A 15,978-nucleotide genomic window follows, 5' to 3' on the forward strand; every position below is an offset into this window, starting at 1 on the left:
AAGATTGTGAGAAAAACGAGAGAGGCACAACCCTTAAAAAGCAAACATGAGCTGCATATCAAAGCAATGGATTTGTTGGAGCCTGAGGGAGGCCGCATAACACATGGAACGAGAGAGGGAGAAAGCATGTAAGAAAGAGCGGAGAGCAGCTGGGAAAGTTCTTTTGTGAAGCAGTCTCTAATGGACATGCAGCGAGAAAGCTGTTTTGAGGGCAGTTCTTCTGTTCAAGATGAAGCTTGAAGCCCATGAGCCTTAAAAAATTCAACCCAGGACAACAGTACCCTTAAAACACTTTTACAATTGTACCTCTTTAATGTACTACTTCCATTGTTCTCATTTTGAAGAATGTAAAAGGTTCAGTGGTGAAGGCACATTGCCGCTGGGTGGTCATGATTATTAATGCAACCCATGATCATGTCCTGCAGACAATTATGAAGTCAGAGCGCAGTGCTGGAGTGTTATGAGGTTACAGAAAGGGTTCGCATTCCTTTTGACCAATGAATTTCCATGACAATCCCAGTTGTATGTGATTACTGGGTACGTTTTTTTTTTTTTTTTTAATACACTTTTACACTTAAAGAAACTGTAGTGTACTCACAAAGAACAACTTCTAGCCAATGAAACAGTAAGTTGACTAGAGAAATTTTATTCACTATAGAAACAGTTATGCATATTTAATAATCATTTCATTAATTAATTGAAATTTTTATAATAATAATAATTATTATATAAAGTAATAATATGAAAATATCTGTAATGATAATGAAATATATTGCAAAAAAATATTTAATTATTTTATTTTACATCTTGGAAAGGTCAATAAGAGGACTTGTTTGAATGGAAGTCAAAGAAGAAGATTCCTCAGTGTGCTGATGTTTTTGTGTTTATCACATTGACTGCCTCGGTGATACTCTTCAACATACTCTTCGCCACATGCACACAGTTTAAAAAATTGCTATAAAAGAAATCATCCTATAGTCTGAAGCAACTGACTGTAGCTGATCTCATCAGAAACAATCAGGCTGGCAAACCCACTGTAAAAGATCAACACGGCACTGTAATTATTTAATAGATCTGTTTAACAGCTCAATTTATGATAAGAAAATAGTAGATGAAACATAATTAGCACAGTGATTATTACCTTCAGCTAATTTATCTCATTTAAAACCAGCCTTGATTATGGTTTATTTTGATTGAAATAAATAATATGCAAATGATTGCTTCTATATACAATGATTTAATCACAAATCTTTTTATTGCTAGATTAGTTTATGCTTCATTTATAATCACTAGTCCCACTGCTTTAATTAGTAGTTTAAAGCATTCAGGCTGTTCTCTATGATGATCAATACCATTTGAATATTTGAATTTTATATCACATGCCGATGTTTATGACAAATCGAACTTGTAAAAATCTTCTGGAAAAGCATTCTGTACTAGTTTACAGGTGACTCTTGACCTTTTAAATATGGCTGATGTAAATATGCACTACGGTTAGGATATTTGGACAAAAATACAGTAAAAACTGTATTGTGAAATATTTATAATACAAGTTTTCTATTTGAAAATATTAAATATAATTAAAAGATTTATTTTTAATATAAATAAAATGTAATTTATTGCTGCTCAAGAAACATTTCTTATTATTGGCAAAGTTCAAAGTTGAGCTGCTAAATAATTTTGTGGGATTATTTCAGGATTATCTAATGTATAGAAAGATTAATGTGTCCTTGTTGGAAAAAAAAATCTTCAAAAAATAAATAAATTAAATTAATAAAAAAATCTTACTGACTCCAAACCTTTTAAGATTAGGGTATATTTTAATATCAAACCTTTGGGATATGAAGCAGAAATACATTAACGTTCTAAATTGTCATGAAAATTCTAATTGCCTTGATCTTCTGACATATCTTTGTACCATTAAAACATCCTGAAAGTTTCATTGCTTAAAAAGTCTAAATATTTACAAAGCATTTCTTTAATCAAGCTCCGATATTGCGGGATCTGTGATATCACAAGGACAAATATATTTGTCGATGACTGCCTCCAGAGCAAGACATCGACAAATAGTTATACATCATCGCACCACAGTGGCATTCAGTCGCTTAATGGCTGACATTTTTCTACACTGGATGTGAGCGCCATGTCGCGTCACGTCACGTCAGACGATGTCTACACTGGATTCAGTATATAGACGCACGTTCAGTTTCTGACAACAGACAACAGGACAAATGGAAGAGTGAAAGAACGTTTGCTTTAACAAACAGCTTGTTTTGCATCTCTGTACAGACTTCAGAAGGACCCTAGCACCGAAAACGGTAACACTTTATTTTGATGGTCCCTTTTGAACATTCTGTTAACTGTAAGTAATGTTGCACTTATGTGTCAACTAACTCTCATTAGAGTATTAGTAGACTGTCTACTTAATATCTGCTAACTCTTTATTGTGATGGTCCTCCAATAGACATTCTACTGACTATAAGTAACTTTGCAACTACATGTCAACTTATTCTAACCCTAACCCTACCAGTCTACTAATACTCTACTAACACTCTAATGGGAGTTAGTAGACATGTAGGTTTTATATTACTCATAGTCTACAGAATGTGTTAAAGGGACCATCAAAATAGAGTGAAATCCCGAAAACAAATGGATGGTTTATTTTAATGGCGCCCCGGATCGTGTCAAAGGATTATATGTTTGTTCGGAGCATTTTGTTTTGTAAACGAGGCACAGTGTAATGGAGAGTTCGCAAAGAAACTTTTGTTTAGTGATGAAGCAGCCAACTGTATTGGATCTGACAGCAGCTGCATCACAAACCATAAGTAAATGATTTCATAATGCTTTGTCTGTAAATGACGGTTTTATATGGATCATGTTTTCAAAACACTTAAATCGCATACAATAGTGAGTAGGAGTTGATACCGTTTCCAATGACGTTAGCCAATCATAACAGTGGCCGTTTAGTGACAAGTTTTAAAGGAGCTGCCCCTTAAAGATGGATAATTTCAGACAGTTTTTTATGTGCATTAAACCTGATAAACATTATATGTAAACCTCAAGGAACATAGTAAAATAATAAAAAATTCATGTCATGTCCCTTTTAAATAGTCTTCATTAGGTTAAACAACATCGATTTAAATTTGTAAGACATGCAGATCCGTGTTCTGTTTCTTCAGTATGTTGTATAGGTATAGGTTTCCTATAATACACAAAGCTGATGCAGTGTTTATTTGTCTCACATAAAAGATGCCCTTCATCAGGTCTGCAGGTATGCTACATGCCCAGAGAGCTGCCCTCTCCCCCACTAGCGTGCTAATGAACTAACACAGCCAGGAACAAACAAACCCCCCTTTTGTTTTTCTCTCTTCCGCCCTTTCCTTTACAAGTTTCTCCATATTGGGTCGATCTTGTTGTGTGAAAATCGTCCTCTCACTAATCCTGGGCAGCTTTCTTCATTGATGAGTCAAGCCAGTGCTCTGTTCCACAGTGAGGCCTATCAAAGCATTTCTGCATTGGGTTCAGTCCACGCTTTGTTCTAATCACAGTAGGACCCGTCACCTGTGCGCGAGTCCACTCTTTTCCATTCTAAGCCATATGGACACACTCCGGGAATTCTTAGCATACTATTCTCAGCCTCTGATTCAACCACACACACACTGGCTGGGCATCAGCTCTGTGTTTACAATCTACAACTCCGTAAGAATCCGACCTTGTTGGTCACCTGAAATATGAATCACAGCATCTTGTACTTATATGCCTAAACTGTCATGACGACCGCACAGTTGGACAAGCATTTGTAAATATACAGACATGTAACAGCATGTTTCACTTAAACCTAATTGCCATCTCAGAAAGGTTCGGAAGGGGAGTGGACAGCATGTGTACCGGCAGACGGAGCGACAGGCTTTCTTCGCCAAGCTGATGACAGAAATCACGCGGAGGGGATTTAGGCGAACTGCTTTTTGTTTCCAGCCTTTAGAGCGAATGGCAGTGTGTCAGAAGCAGGACAGTTTTCCGAACAGCTCTGGGTTGGCTGGAAAAGAGAGCGACATGCTGCGCAGGGCAGTATTAGATCCTGATGGACATGTTTAGGACAATCTGCTCATGTCTGCAATCATCATAGTGATGACCAAATGAAGAAAAAGCTCATGTGTCTCACTTCTAATTGCTCACTGTAGCACAATATTCATATCTGGTCACAGAAACACTGTACAACTAATGAGTAAACATGTACTGTAAATCCCATTGGTGATTAGTACATTGTCAAATCACACGTTTAAAAAAGCCATAAGCCACGCGAGGCCATGAATGACATGATTTTAGTGCTTTTTTAAACTATAGCTTGCCAAACTACAAGCTACAAATTAAAAAATAATAGCCTAATAATTGTTTCAACTTAAAAAAGTAAGTGTTTGTGCTGCCCTAAAATGTTAAGTTTAGTCAACTTGAAATGTGAAATCGTACTAAGTGACAACTTGAATATTTGAGTTGACTAAACTTAAAATTAAGGCAGCACGCAAAAAGTTTTTTTTTCTTCTTTTTTTTACAGTGAAAATGTATTGATGTTAATGAAATCTAATTGTCAAGGTTCAAAAAGTAGTTAAAGCCGAAGAGATCAAGAGATCAATGTAGTGCAAAAATTACACATTTCAGCTATTAACAAGCTATTATTTTGGAAAAGTATTTAGCAACACTACCAGTTACTAACAAAAAGTAGCTAAAATAAATACATTTATACAAATTTATACAAATAAAATAAACATTTATCATTTTTCAAATATATTACTATTTGATGATATAATTATTAATCCAATCATCTCTAGTACAAAAACAATTGTTTATGTTTTCTCTTTTAATGAACATTAATGATGGCAATTAGGATGACAGCATTAAACTTGAACAAAAAATACGCTAAATACAACAGCAAACACCCTTTATACAAAAATCTATCGTAAAAATCTATAGTAAAAGTAGATTCAATTTACCAATATGAAACTGTATCCAAGTTTGATTACTATCTCAATGTAAATCTACATCATTCACCATAATTATTAGAAAACAATCGGTCCATCTGGCTCAACATCTACTGTACCACTGGATGAACACTTCCCTTCCCCCAACAATATACTTCCGAGAACACCAATCTTATTTAAAGCACCAATATTTAAAACAATTAGACCCAGAACACCATTAGCGACCATTAACCCAGCCTCTTTTTCTCCTGCTTCACTCTCTTACCTTTCTCATTCTCTCTCAAAGCAGCAGATCAAAGTTAGAGAAGATTAAAAGCACAGTTAAAGCATTTCTCTCTGACAGCAGGCTGACAGGTACAATAGTCCCACGGAAATGCTCTCAGTCCATCACCCCTCCCACTGTATTCTCCTGCACTAGTGATTTTAACACTGTGACTGCTTAATGCTTAATCAGAGAGAAAGAATGCTAAGTTCAATTTGATGAGCGATGTGATGTGAAAACCACTTCTTCGCAGAATTACGTGTGAAACCGCCACTGATGCTTTTTTCAAGACTGTTGTTGCATTATCAAGTATTGGCTGTGGGTGTTAAATTGGATCCTATGCTATCCCACTTTAAAACAAAAATTCACTCCCAATAAAATCATTATATATTCACCCTTGTGTTTTTCCAAACCTGCATGCTGCTATTTTTTCCATCAAACACACAATTTGTTTTTAAAGATTAGATTAAACATTTAGATTAACTTTAATATATGTATATGTTGCAGCTGCGTGTGTGTGTGTGTGTGTGTGTACCTTCTCAGGAACAAAAACATATGAACAACACAACAGAATTCACAACAGAATAGAATACTCACTCCAGTATTTTTTGGTGCATTAATGAGAGTTAAAGACAAAGCAGTGATGTCCAATTTATGAAAAAATCATTCCTTTGAGTCAAATCTTTTTAATGAATCAGTTGATTCAGTTAACAAAAAAGGTATGATTTGTTCATGAATGATCAGAATAATCCAGTTCTCAAGTTCAACTCACTAATCCAAGGATTACCACTGATTCAGTGATCCAGTCACAGTGGTTAAGATTTTCAGCAAACAATGGCAAAAATTTTGGTCTATTCCCGACACTATCTTAATGTCCCCCCTGTAGTCAATAATTTTATCCCTTAAAACTCATCTTTGATCACCAAAATGACATATTTAAGCGTTTTTTCCTTGACAAAATTTTCTTCACGCCTTAAAATAGCTTGAACGTAAACTCTACACCCTTGCCTCATTTAGTATACACGGTTCTATGAATATGCAAATTAGCCCCACCTCCACACTCGTTTACGATCACACGTTGATGTGATTGGTTACAAGGTAGTTTGTGATGTCAGAAACACCAACGATTTCAATTTCACTGCAGTTTTAAGGAGAAAATACTCAGCAATGGTGTTGACTTGTGCTTTTGAATCCTATGGGCAGCGTTGACTTTCATTAAACTGAAGAGTGGTCAGGATATTCTTCAAAAAGCCACCTTTTGTGTTACATACAGTAGAAGAATAAAACTCATGCAGCTTTAGAACAACATGAGGGTGAATGAATAATGACTACATTTTCATTTTTGGGTGAACTATTGCTTGAACATTCAATAAGATCCTCATTCACATTCACTGTCAGTATGCCTTCCCCAGGTTCAGATCAGCAAATAGCAGTTTGTTTATGGAGCACGACTGTTGCTCTGGCGGAGGTGGAAGTCTGCAGTCAGCAGCAGGCAGTGACAGAGGAAGCCCCATCTCTCTACCCGTCACGCCCACGTGCTGCTTCAGTCTATTGATCAGCCCCAAGCTATCAGAACATCAATCATGGGCTGCTGATCGATGGCTATTTGTTGTGTTCAGATTGCCCTTGGGAACAATGGGTCTTCACATGAAGCGGTGATGCCCGGGAGCTCTGACCATTTAGAAACAACAACACCACCTTGTTCCAGAAGCCTGTCGTAATATCATGTCAATAACGTATCTGTTCATAAAGGGACGGAAGACAGACCCAGCTCGTGTTGCCTAATAATGTTAGTAAATGTCTAATATGAAACGCACTAGTTTGTATTACTTGATGGTTTTCTACACTCTCACACTAAATGCAATTGCATCTTTAAAAAGTCAACTGTGTTAAAGTCCCCCTGTAGTCAATAATTTTATCCCTTAAAACTCATCTTTGATCACCATCTTTTAAACCAAAAAAGTGTCATGCCTTAAAATAGCTTGAATGTAACTCTACACCCTTGCCTAATTTAGTATACACGGTTCTATGAATATGCTAATTAGCCCCACCTCCACTCACTCACACCAGCTCAGAGATCCACTCGTTGACGATCACACGTTGACGTGATTGGTTACAAGGTTTGTGATGTCAGAATCACCAGCGATTTCAAACTGCGTCTTTAGTTCACTGCAGTTTTAAGGAGAAAATACTCAGCAATGGTGTTGACTTATGAATTTGCACATGGTTTGTCATAAACCATATTAAAAATACCAGATTGACATATAAACAACATTTAAAGCTTGATTTTCACCTCGGGGGGACTTTAACAATCAGTTTTACTTCCTCAATGTTAAATGGGATATTCAATGAGAACAAAAAATGTTGGACGGGAATTGAACAACACAAAAATAAAATAATAAAATAATATAATACATTGAAAATGACTATTATTTTTTCAAGTTTTAATAAATAATACTAAAATAAAGTTATTTTAAGGCACACAAAAATCATAAAAATGAATGAAACGTTACACACAAAAATAAAATAATTAAATAAAACTGTAGCCTATATAATGAATAATACAGTATACAATAAAACTTTATTTCAATTATAAACTTTTCTGAATGAGCTGTTTTTGTTGCTTTCTGTTGAATGCTTTTATTCCTGAAAAGTGAGGAAAACCTGTTTTCCAAGATATGGCCTCTTTACAATGTGACTTCACAAGTCACAAGATGGTTTTAACTAGAACCCGTTAATTAAACACCCAAGTGTGAGTGAATCAGAGTAAAGAGAGAAGGAAAGAGCGCATGTTCACAATGCCACAACCAGAAGGCTATTATGTTAACCAAGTTGTGTGTGTGTGACAGGTGGTGTGGATTGTGGGGGGCAAAAGTTTGGGGCAAGGTCAGGTGAGAGATAGAGATCACAGGTGGTCAGCTGTGACAGAAAAGTCAAATTGCACGGAGTGGTGCATTAACCTTGGGATCAAAGATATCACATATAAACAAGCGCAAGCTGATGTAAGTGAAACTTTGACTCACTGTAAGCAGGCACAACACGGGTACAAACACCAGTACTAATCAGTCTCTCAGATATAAAAACTGACATTTAAAATGATTTTTACAGATAACTACCATGTAGTCACTTCTAATAACTTTCAAAGCCAGACTTTTGACTTTCAGTAGTAAATGTAGTTCACAGAGAAGCTTATTTTGGCCAAGAACAGATGGGAAGAGGACATTTCCAAGATGTAATTTAATCACAGTTTAAAGTGCAAAGCAGACCAGGTGCACTTAAAGATATATTGCTTACTTGCTACTAAGTGTCTCAAACAAAAATCAGATGGATAAAACTATGTACTACATAAAAAATACTTAATGTACGTTGTACATTAATTCTACATACAACAGAAATAAATGAATAAACAAATCAGCTAAACAACAGATATTCCCACTATTTTTTGGCATTGGTAAATGTGTGTGAATGTTTTTTACTGTTTTGTTTGCTGCTTGTTTATCTACAGTTTAATTGACTCAGAAGGCTAAAGATGTATTTCAAACTGCCAGAAGGGTACACACATAGAAAGCAGTAGTCTTAGTATCTGCATGTTTTATATTCTTCATCAGGCTTGAATGTGTCATCTGTTAGTCTGACACAAAACACTTTCCATGGGCGAAACTAAGCGTGTTTTAAACCCATCAATCCATCCATCCATCCATCCATCCAGACAGAATCTTAAGATGTCCTAATACGCTGTGAATTTGCAGGCGATTGCTGGATAGCATAAAGCTTTGAGCGAGTATGTTAGTGCAGATGTTCAGACTCAGTATATCTACACCATAAAGTAACATATGTTCTAATCTGTCACCTTAGTAAAAGTCTGAGTGACTCAGCACAAACGCACAGACCTTATGATACACAGCCATGAGTCAGCAGAAAGCCTCTTATGGCCATAAGCGAGCTGATGAGATGGGCTCCCTGCATCTGCAACGGGACAATACAAACCTACATCAAAACCGCCATTCATTACTCTGTCACACGCCATAAAACATCTACAAAAAACACACACGGACAAACATAAATCCAAAAGCCGCCACTTGATTTGAGCTTCATCTGCAACAGACTAGCTCTCTATGACCTTTCAAAACATAAATTAAGGCTATTCCAAATTACAAACATCTGTATTTATGCAGACAGACTTTTAATCACATTTCAACTCTCCAGATGGAGGAATCGTTTCCTGACTGCTTTTAGATGCAGAACTAGGTCATATTTTTAGGCATATGTTGCATATGAAATAATATGATGTATTTCTGGCACATTTGAGGGCGATTACACCATGTCGAACATGCACCACCCAGAGCATCAGTGCTATATGAGGATATTTATTTAGGTCATTGTGTCTACACCATACGACTTGGCAGAGACTGACCGAACACAAATATTTTTACATCACAGCGAGTTTAACTTTGACAGTGAAATGTCACATCGTTTGGAAAGCGCACATACCATACTGAAGCACAGACACCTGTTGCTAAGAGACAAGCAGATGCTCTTGTTTTCCAAAAAAACTCTAGCTGCATTCAACATAGTAACATAGTGACCATAAAAAAGCAAGAGAGCTCTTGGCACAGAAAGAGCTAAAAAAGAGCTAAAGAGCTAAACCGCTGGCTGCTAGGACAAGTGGCTGTTTACAAATGTTCACTTTAAAACAGCAACGCAAACTTCTCAACAAATACTAGGAACTAGTGGCCTCTTCAAATAGCAATTCTATTAAGTTCCTTTGAAAAGTAATAGGGCTCTGTCGGGGGAAACCCGACACACAGTTAAACCGCCTCAAAACTGGTGGAGAAGCACAATTAAAGTTAATTGATTTCTTTAACTTTAAAAGAATTACAGTTTTACTGTTTGCCAATGGGAAATCTGTAATGAGGTGAACAAACATACAATGAAATGTTAGTGGAGCTAATCAAACACTGGTACCCTTCTATAAAATGTGCTTTTTTTATTTACATTTTTGTTTAAATAAAGGTTTTTACATGCTCAGAGTAAAGGCAATCATTAAAGTCAACATGAAATCAATATTTATGTACATGGTTATATGGTGCATGATTTATCAGTGAATTATGCTATAAAGAACAATTTTTATCTTGGGGATTAAAAAAAAAAAGGTATCTCTCCCCCTCACCTGTAATATAGAGACAATCGTGTCGTGTTCAGCAATTGTGATACAATCTATTCCCAATAGTTACAAATCAAGTCCTGTCCCACTTTTTACTCATTGAATATCCTGTTGGATTCGTATTACATCATATTATGGAAGTAAAATGGGTTACGAATTCCATGTTATGTTGGCTATTATCATGAAGAAGTAGTAAAACATCAAGGTGCATTTACATCCAATGTTTGCATACCGTCCTGTCTACTTCATCTGATCCATTTCTGCAGGCAGTACAGATGTATCCTTCACTGCTATTAATATATCACAATCCAGTGCATGCAATTTTGTAGTTAGTAGTATAAAATTATCTATAAAAATGTCACCTGAAAGAACAGTTAAGTAAATAATTACAATAAATTACTTACAATAAAACTAAATAATAATAATACATCTTTTTTATGATATTATAATATTTTTATACAACAATTTTCAACATGTGATTCTGTGTCTACAGACATTAAAATGATTTTACATTTACGTTGTTGCATTCAATACATTCGAACCCATAACTTCAGTGTTGCTAGCACTAACCTCTATTGTTTGATTATACGTAAATAAGTGTTGTAGCCATTAATTATTTAATTAAGTGTAGTAAAAACGGTGCATGTTAAGGCACCTAATTATCAAGAAAGTCTCTTTTATCTGTTACCTGTTCCTTCCATTTTCAAAAAAGAACAGTTGTGCTCCCATTAAGGTAAAGACATAGTTACTCAAACTGCCCTACAGTCACATGATTGTTGATTGGACCAGCAATGACTTTGTCACAGAGTAGATTATCAATGTGAGCTCATGTTTTTTCCCAGCATGCTCTAGTCTCATACACCTATACTTATTAATCTTTAAGACAGGCATGAAAATGGAATTGCTGCAAATAACAGCCAGATTAGACATTCACAAACATGATTAATGGCTGTGGGACACTCACAATGCTCGTGGAATATTAACGACATCATGCGTGCGACAGCCACGTTTCCGTTACACTGTAAGACTATCGCATGCATCAACGCCCACTAATGTTAAACAACAACACCCGTAAGACCAGCGCCCGTGTTTATCTGCTTGCTCTCTTGAGTGCCGACAAATTGATTTCAATCACTGATGACATTCTGATTGAGCGCAAAGGGGTACATTTTTATATTACCTTGTTGTCAATGGAATGAAATGAGCAGGGAATGCATTCAAGATCACGCAGGGCAGCATTTAGAGAATTAGAAACATTAAGACTTATCACAGATATGAAAACAGACACAAATCTATTTCAGTCTACACCTACAGTGTACTTCTGTACCTACAGTTTACAGAATAGGTATAGCTGAATAGCTGAGCTACATGGGTAAGATTACCTTTATCGTCCACATAACCACGGCCATCCTCCTCCTTAATTTCATGCTCTACATAGGGAGATTCTGGTGATGACATTTAGAAAAAAAAAAAGGAAAAATGAACTGATTTTGACAGCATGGACATAAAAAGATTTAACAGCATGGACATAAAATGGAATTTTCTACATATAACCATACGTACACAGTTACAATGCTTATACAACATCATGGTCAAATGTGAGCACACACACACACACACACACACACACACCAAACCTCATCCATCATTCCATCCTTTTTCGCTAAACCCTAGTACCCTACTGCACTGGCTCTATAGGGATCTTTATTCTGTTGGTGGTCTGTGGTCTCACACTAGTTCTGTCTGACCTAAAGCAGCCTACAGAGAGTCCAGCAGGACCAACGCAGCGCACAGAGCTATACACTAATGAATTTACCTTCCTCTTCACTTTCTTTGATGGACTCTGCCAGAGAGAGAGACAACACACATACATCAGAGCACTAGGAAAAGACAAAGTGTGCGTATGTAGGCCCACAATGCTGAAACTATGACTGTATCAGTATCTACTGAATATCATATAGGAGATATGAACAGCACAGAGGAAAGGACAGGTGGATATTAGTGGGCTTCATGTTTACCGAGCGTGATCTCCTCATAAACATTCTCCTCTGTCAGAAAATGGAATGAGAGAGAAGAGAAAAAAGTCAAGATAAGGACAGAGACGAAGAGTGAAGGAAATACAGATTAACAGCATTGCAAGAGAGCTAGAAAAAGTGTCTTTGAACAAGCTGACAGACAACAGCTTATTGTGAATGTCAGTTTTACTCCTCAGACTTTATTTTGGAAATCCCTGGCTTGTGCTTCATCAAAATTTGATGTCTATGATTATGTTGATTTTCTAATTAGAGACTGGTACTCAGGTTGAGTGTCACAGTTGTGGAGTACTAAGAAATAGGAATATCAAACATACTCGTACAAAGTTGATACTAAAATGTTAAATATATCAAAGTATATACCAATCAAATTTATGTTACCCATTTTTGTGTCCTGTATGATGTGAACAAAAGTTGTTGGGTAAAAAAAAATGTATCCCAAATGTATCAATCGCATCGAAATTGAGATTTGACATTACCCTCAATCTGCCCTAAAAACGCTCTAGTACAGTTACAGTAGCAGATCTCAACCCTGTGAGGGGGATAGATTTCAAGCCCTCATCCGTTTATCATCTGCGACCTCAAAGCAAGGCTGAAGTTAGTAAGCTCCAATGAACTGGAGCCACAGTCAAAATGCATTTCACATCTGTGAGGCACAGTGCCATCAAAACATTCCCACAAGAGCACGCTAAAGGTTATCAACCTGAAGTCACGAGAAGGTTTATTCAGTCCTCAAGGACTCATAGACAGTTGTGCACCCAAACGTGATTTTATCGGGGAGTGAGAGTCTCCAAAGGTAAAATAAAGTGATTGGGGCACAAAACCACAACACTCTCATTGGGTCTCATTCACCGGTAATCGTATACAAATTGCATACCTTGGTGCGCAGAAAATATTCTCACACAAAATCTCTGGATTATTCTAGATGAGGGAAAATGTGCAGTTATCCATATAAATGCATTTGTGCACCATTAATATTATATATATATATATATATATATATATATATATATATATATATATACACACACACACACACACATTTATTTAGTAGTATACCATCCAATTTAAAGACAGTAAGATTTTCTTTCTTTTTTTAAACTTTTTTTAATACTTTTATTCAGAAAGGATGCATTGATCAGTAAAGACATTTATAATGTTACATGATTTCAAATAAATTCTGTTTTTGAACTTTCTATTCACCAAAGGTTCCTGTAAAAAAGTACTGTGTTTTTCCTGCCTATTTGCAGCCTTGACGAGCATAATAGACTCCTAGAAGTTTATAATCTGACTGACCTTAAACTTCTTAAGGCTACTGCATTTAAATATTTAAACAATTTTATAATCGACAGACGTCGACCAAAGGCAACAGACAGGTTTGCTGCGTTTTGTCGGATCAGTGTGTTACCCTTACGCTGTCTGTTGGCATTTGTCTATACTTGTTTTCGCCGATTGAACATGTAAAATAAGTGCTTGTCGTGTCGTAGAATGTGATGTATTGTGATATGGTGATTGTCTGTTTTGGTGGCCGTTTGTTGCTGCTGTGTAAACTGGCCTTTGGTGTGAAGAACATTTTAATAATTAATAACTTTTTTCCACTATAAAAAACCTTTTGTGGAATGGAAAGTTGAAGGTTCTTCATGAAACCATCAATGCCAATAAATAACCTTTTTCATTTTTAAGTGTACCTACATTTAGAATACATTTAAGTACAAACTTGAATAGTTAAGAAATGAGACCCGCTGTTTGCATAGATGGCATTGCTGAGGCTTAAAATGAGATGTTGTTTTCCCAGCAGTGACTCCTATATTAATGAACGTAAGTGAGACGGGCACTGCGAACATATCAGAAACTGGGAGCTAAAGAGAGACTGCTGGTTGCTCGCTTGGTCTCTTTAAGGTTACAGAGGTGATACAAGAATAGAAAGGGCACAAACAGGAAATGGAAACGTTTTTGACATATGGTGCCGTTACGTAAGAGATGTGTCGTGTGTCCAGCATATGGTTTGTCCTGGCAGTTTCTGAGCTGGAACAAGCAGCATGTTGTCATGGTGCCACCAGATTATAACGCCACTTCCATCTCCACCAGCATGGGCGTTCTGGCACTTCATGGGCACTAATGCACCTGCTGCCCAGCACAGGAATGTGAGTCAGAGTACTTGCAGCTGTTCTGGACTAAAGGATTACATATAAGATACCCGTAGGACAGCAAAATTACAAATCTCTAAAACATATCAGAAGCTTCTCTCAGGCAGCAATGAGATTAAATGGAGAGAAAACTGAGACCTTTGTCTCAAAAATACCCTAGCAATGACCCCTCTCAATGAGAGCAATATATATTACGAATAATAATAATAATAACTTCCTATCTATCTATCATTTAAACGGAGCTGCAAAAAACTCTTATTCAAAATAAAATTAAACAATTCAAATAAACAATTCTTATATATAACTTATATTGTATGCAGATGTCCGCCTCATGTATATCTTAATGTATCTCTCCTTAATGTATTTTTTTAACCATTTTAGGCGAAACATCTGAGACAAAGCTAATGTCTCAAGAATAAAAAAGCAGCATCTGAGCAATAATAATAATAATAATAATAATAATAATAACAAAAATTCTAGCAACAACTTCCATTCACATTCTTTCAAGAACACATGATCTAAGCTCTGCCAGATGCATAAATATATAACGCTTTACTCATACTGCACGCAAATATTAATCTTGTGTATGTCTATTTGTATTCTTCCATAATAATTTACTTACAAAAATCTGAGACAAAGTTAATATTAAGCTCCACTAAGAGCTACACAGGAGCAATCTCAGAGCATATAATTCTCTGAATGCAAATTGAGGATATTATAATCTATTAAAATGCTTTAAGCATCAAATGTGACAGAAATCAGAATGTGTGTAATAGTTTTCCATACAGTTTAAAGAGGGAGGAAGGAAACCGACTAGCATCGCCGTGTGTGTGTTCAGGGTGCTGGGTATAGATGTGTGAGCACAGGTAGACATGCAGGAATGGCAGAGTGGAAAGAAGGAGTTACTGAAGGATAAAAACACCACTGTAGAGGGCTGTGCATTGGACACACACACTCATACACACTGGAGGGCAGTGGGATGGATGCAGAGTTCTTTACCTTCCAATGCGTTTGAGTGGTAGTCTGGTTTGAAGCATGAATGGAGACAAGAACAGAACAACACATAAGCCATGAACCTGAGCCATGGACACACACACACACACACACACACACACACACACACACACACACACACACACACACACACACAAACCAGAGCAGTATTCATTTACACGCTCAACAGTGAGTATGGGTTACATCCACAACTTTTACTAACGTCACATGTACACTGCACAAATACATGAATATTGTCTGACTTGATTCTGAGTTGAATCTCCTCCGGATCAAGATTCACTGCTTAGAGCAGGTAAGCAAGTGAGCACGGCCCTTACAGCTGAGCATCAGTGTGTGTGTGTGTGTGTGTGTGTGTGCGTGTGTGTGATGAGAAAGACGGTCT

The 15,978-nt window shown here is 36.6% G+C and overlaps 1 protein-coding gene across 3 annotated transcripts in view; it reads right to left on the reverse strand.

The window, feature by feature from the left end:
- The window catches only part of shank3a (SH3 and multiple ankyrin repeat domains 3a), a 301,560-nt gene that overhangs the window by 67,669 nt on the left and 217,913 nt on the right, over window positions 1-15,978 (reverse strand). Inside the window, exons 13-16 of one of the 3 annotated variants that reach the window (XM_084123573.1) lie at window positions 15,582-15,605; window positions 12,421-12,450; window positions 12,219-12,245; window positions 11,785-11,847 (exon numbers count right to left, since the gene is read on the reverse strand). The exons of the other annotated variants lie outside the window; for them this stretch is intronic. Coding sequence (XP_083979699.1) covers window positions 11,785-11,847; window positions 12,219-12,245; window positions 12,421-12,450; window positions 15,582-15,605 — 144 coding nt within the window. The remainder of the gene's footprint in view (window positions 1-11,784; window positions 11,848-12,218; window positions 12,246-12,420; window positions 12,451-15,581; window positions 15,606-15,978) is intronic. 3 annotated transcript variants of the gene reach the window in all.

The sequence above is a fragment of the Abramis brama genome (genome assembly GCF_963993115.1).
Source record: "Abramis brama genome assembly, chromosome: 9".
In the NCBI taxonomy this organism is placed as follows: domain Eukaryota; kingdom Metazoa; phylum Chordata; class Actinopteri; order Cypriniformes; family Leuciscidae; genus Abramis; species Abramis brama.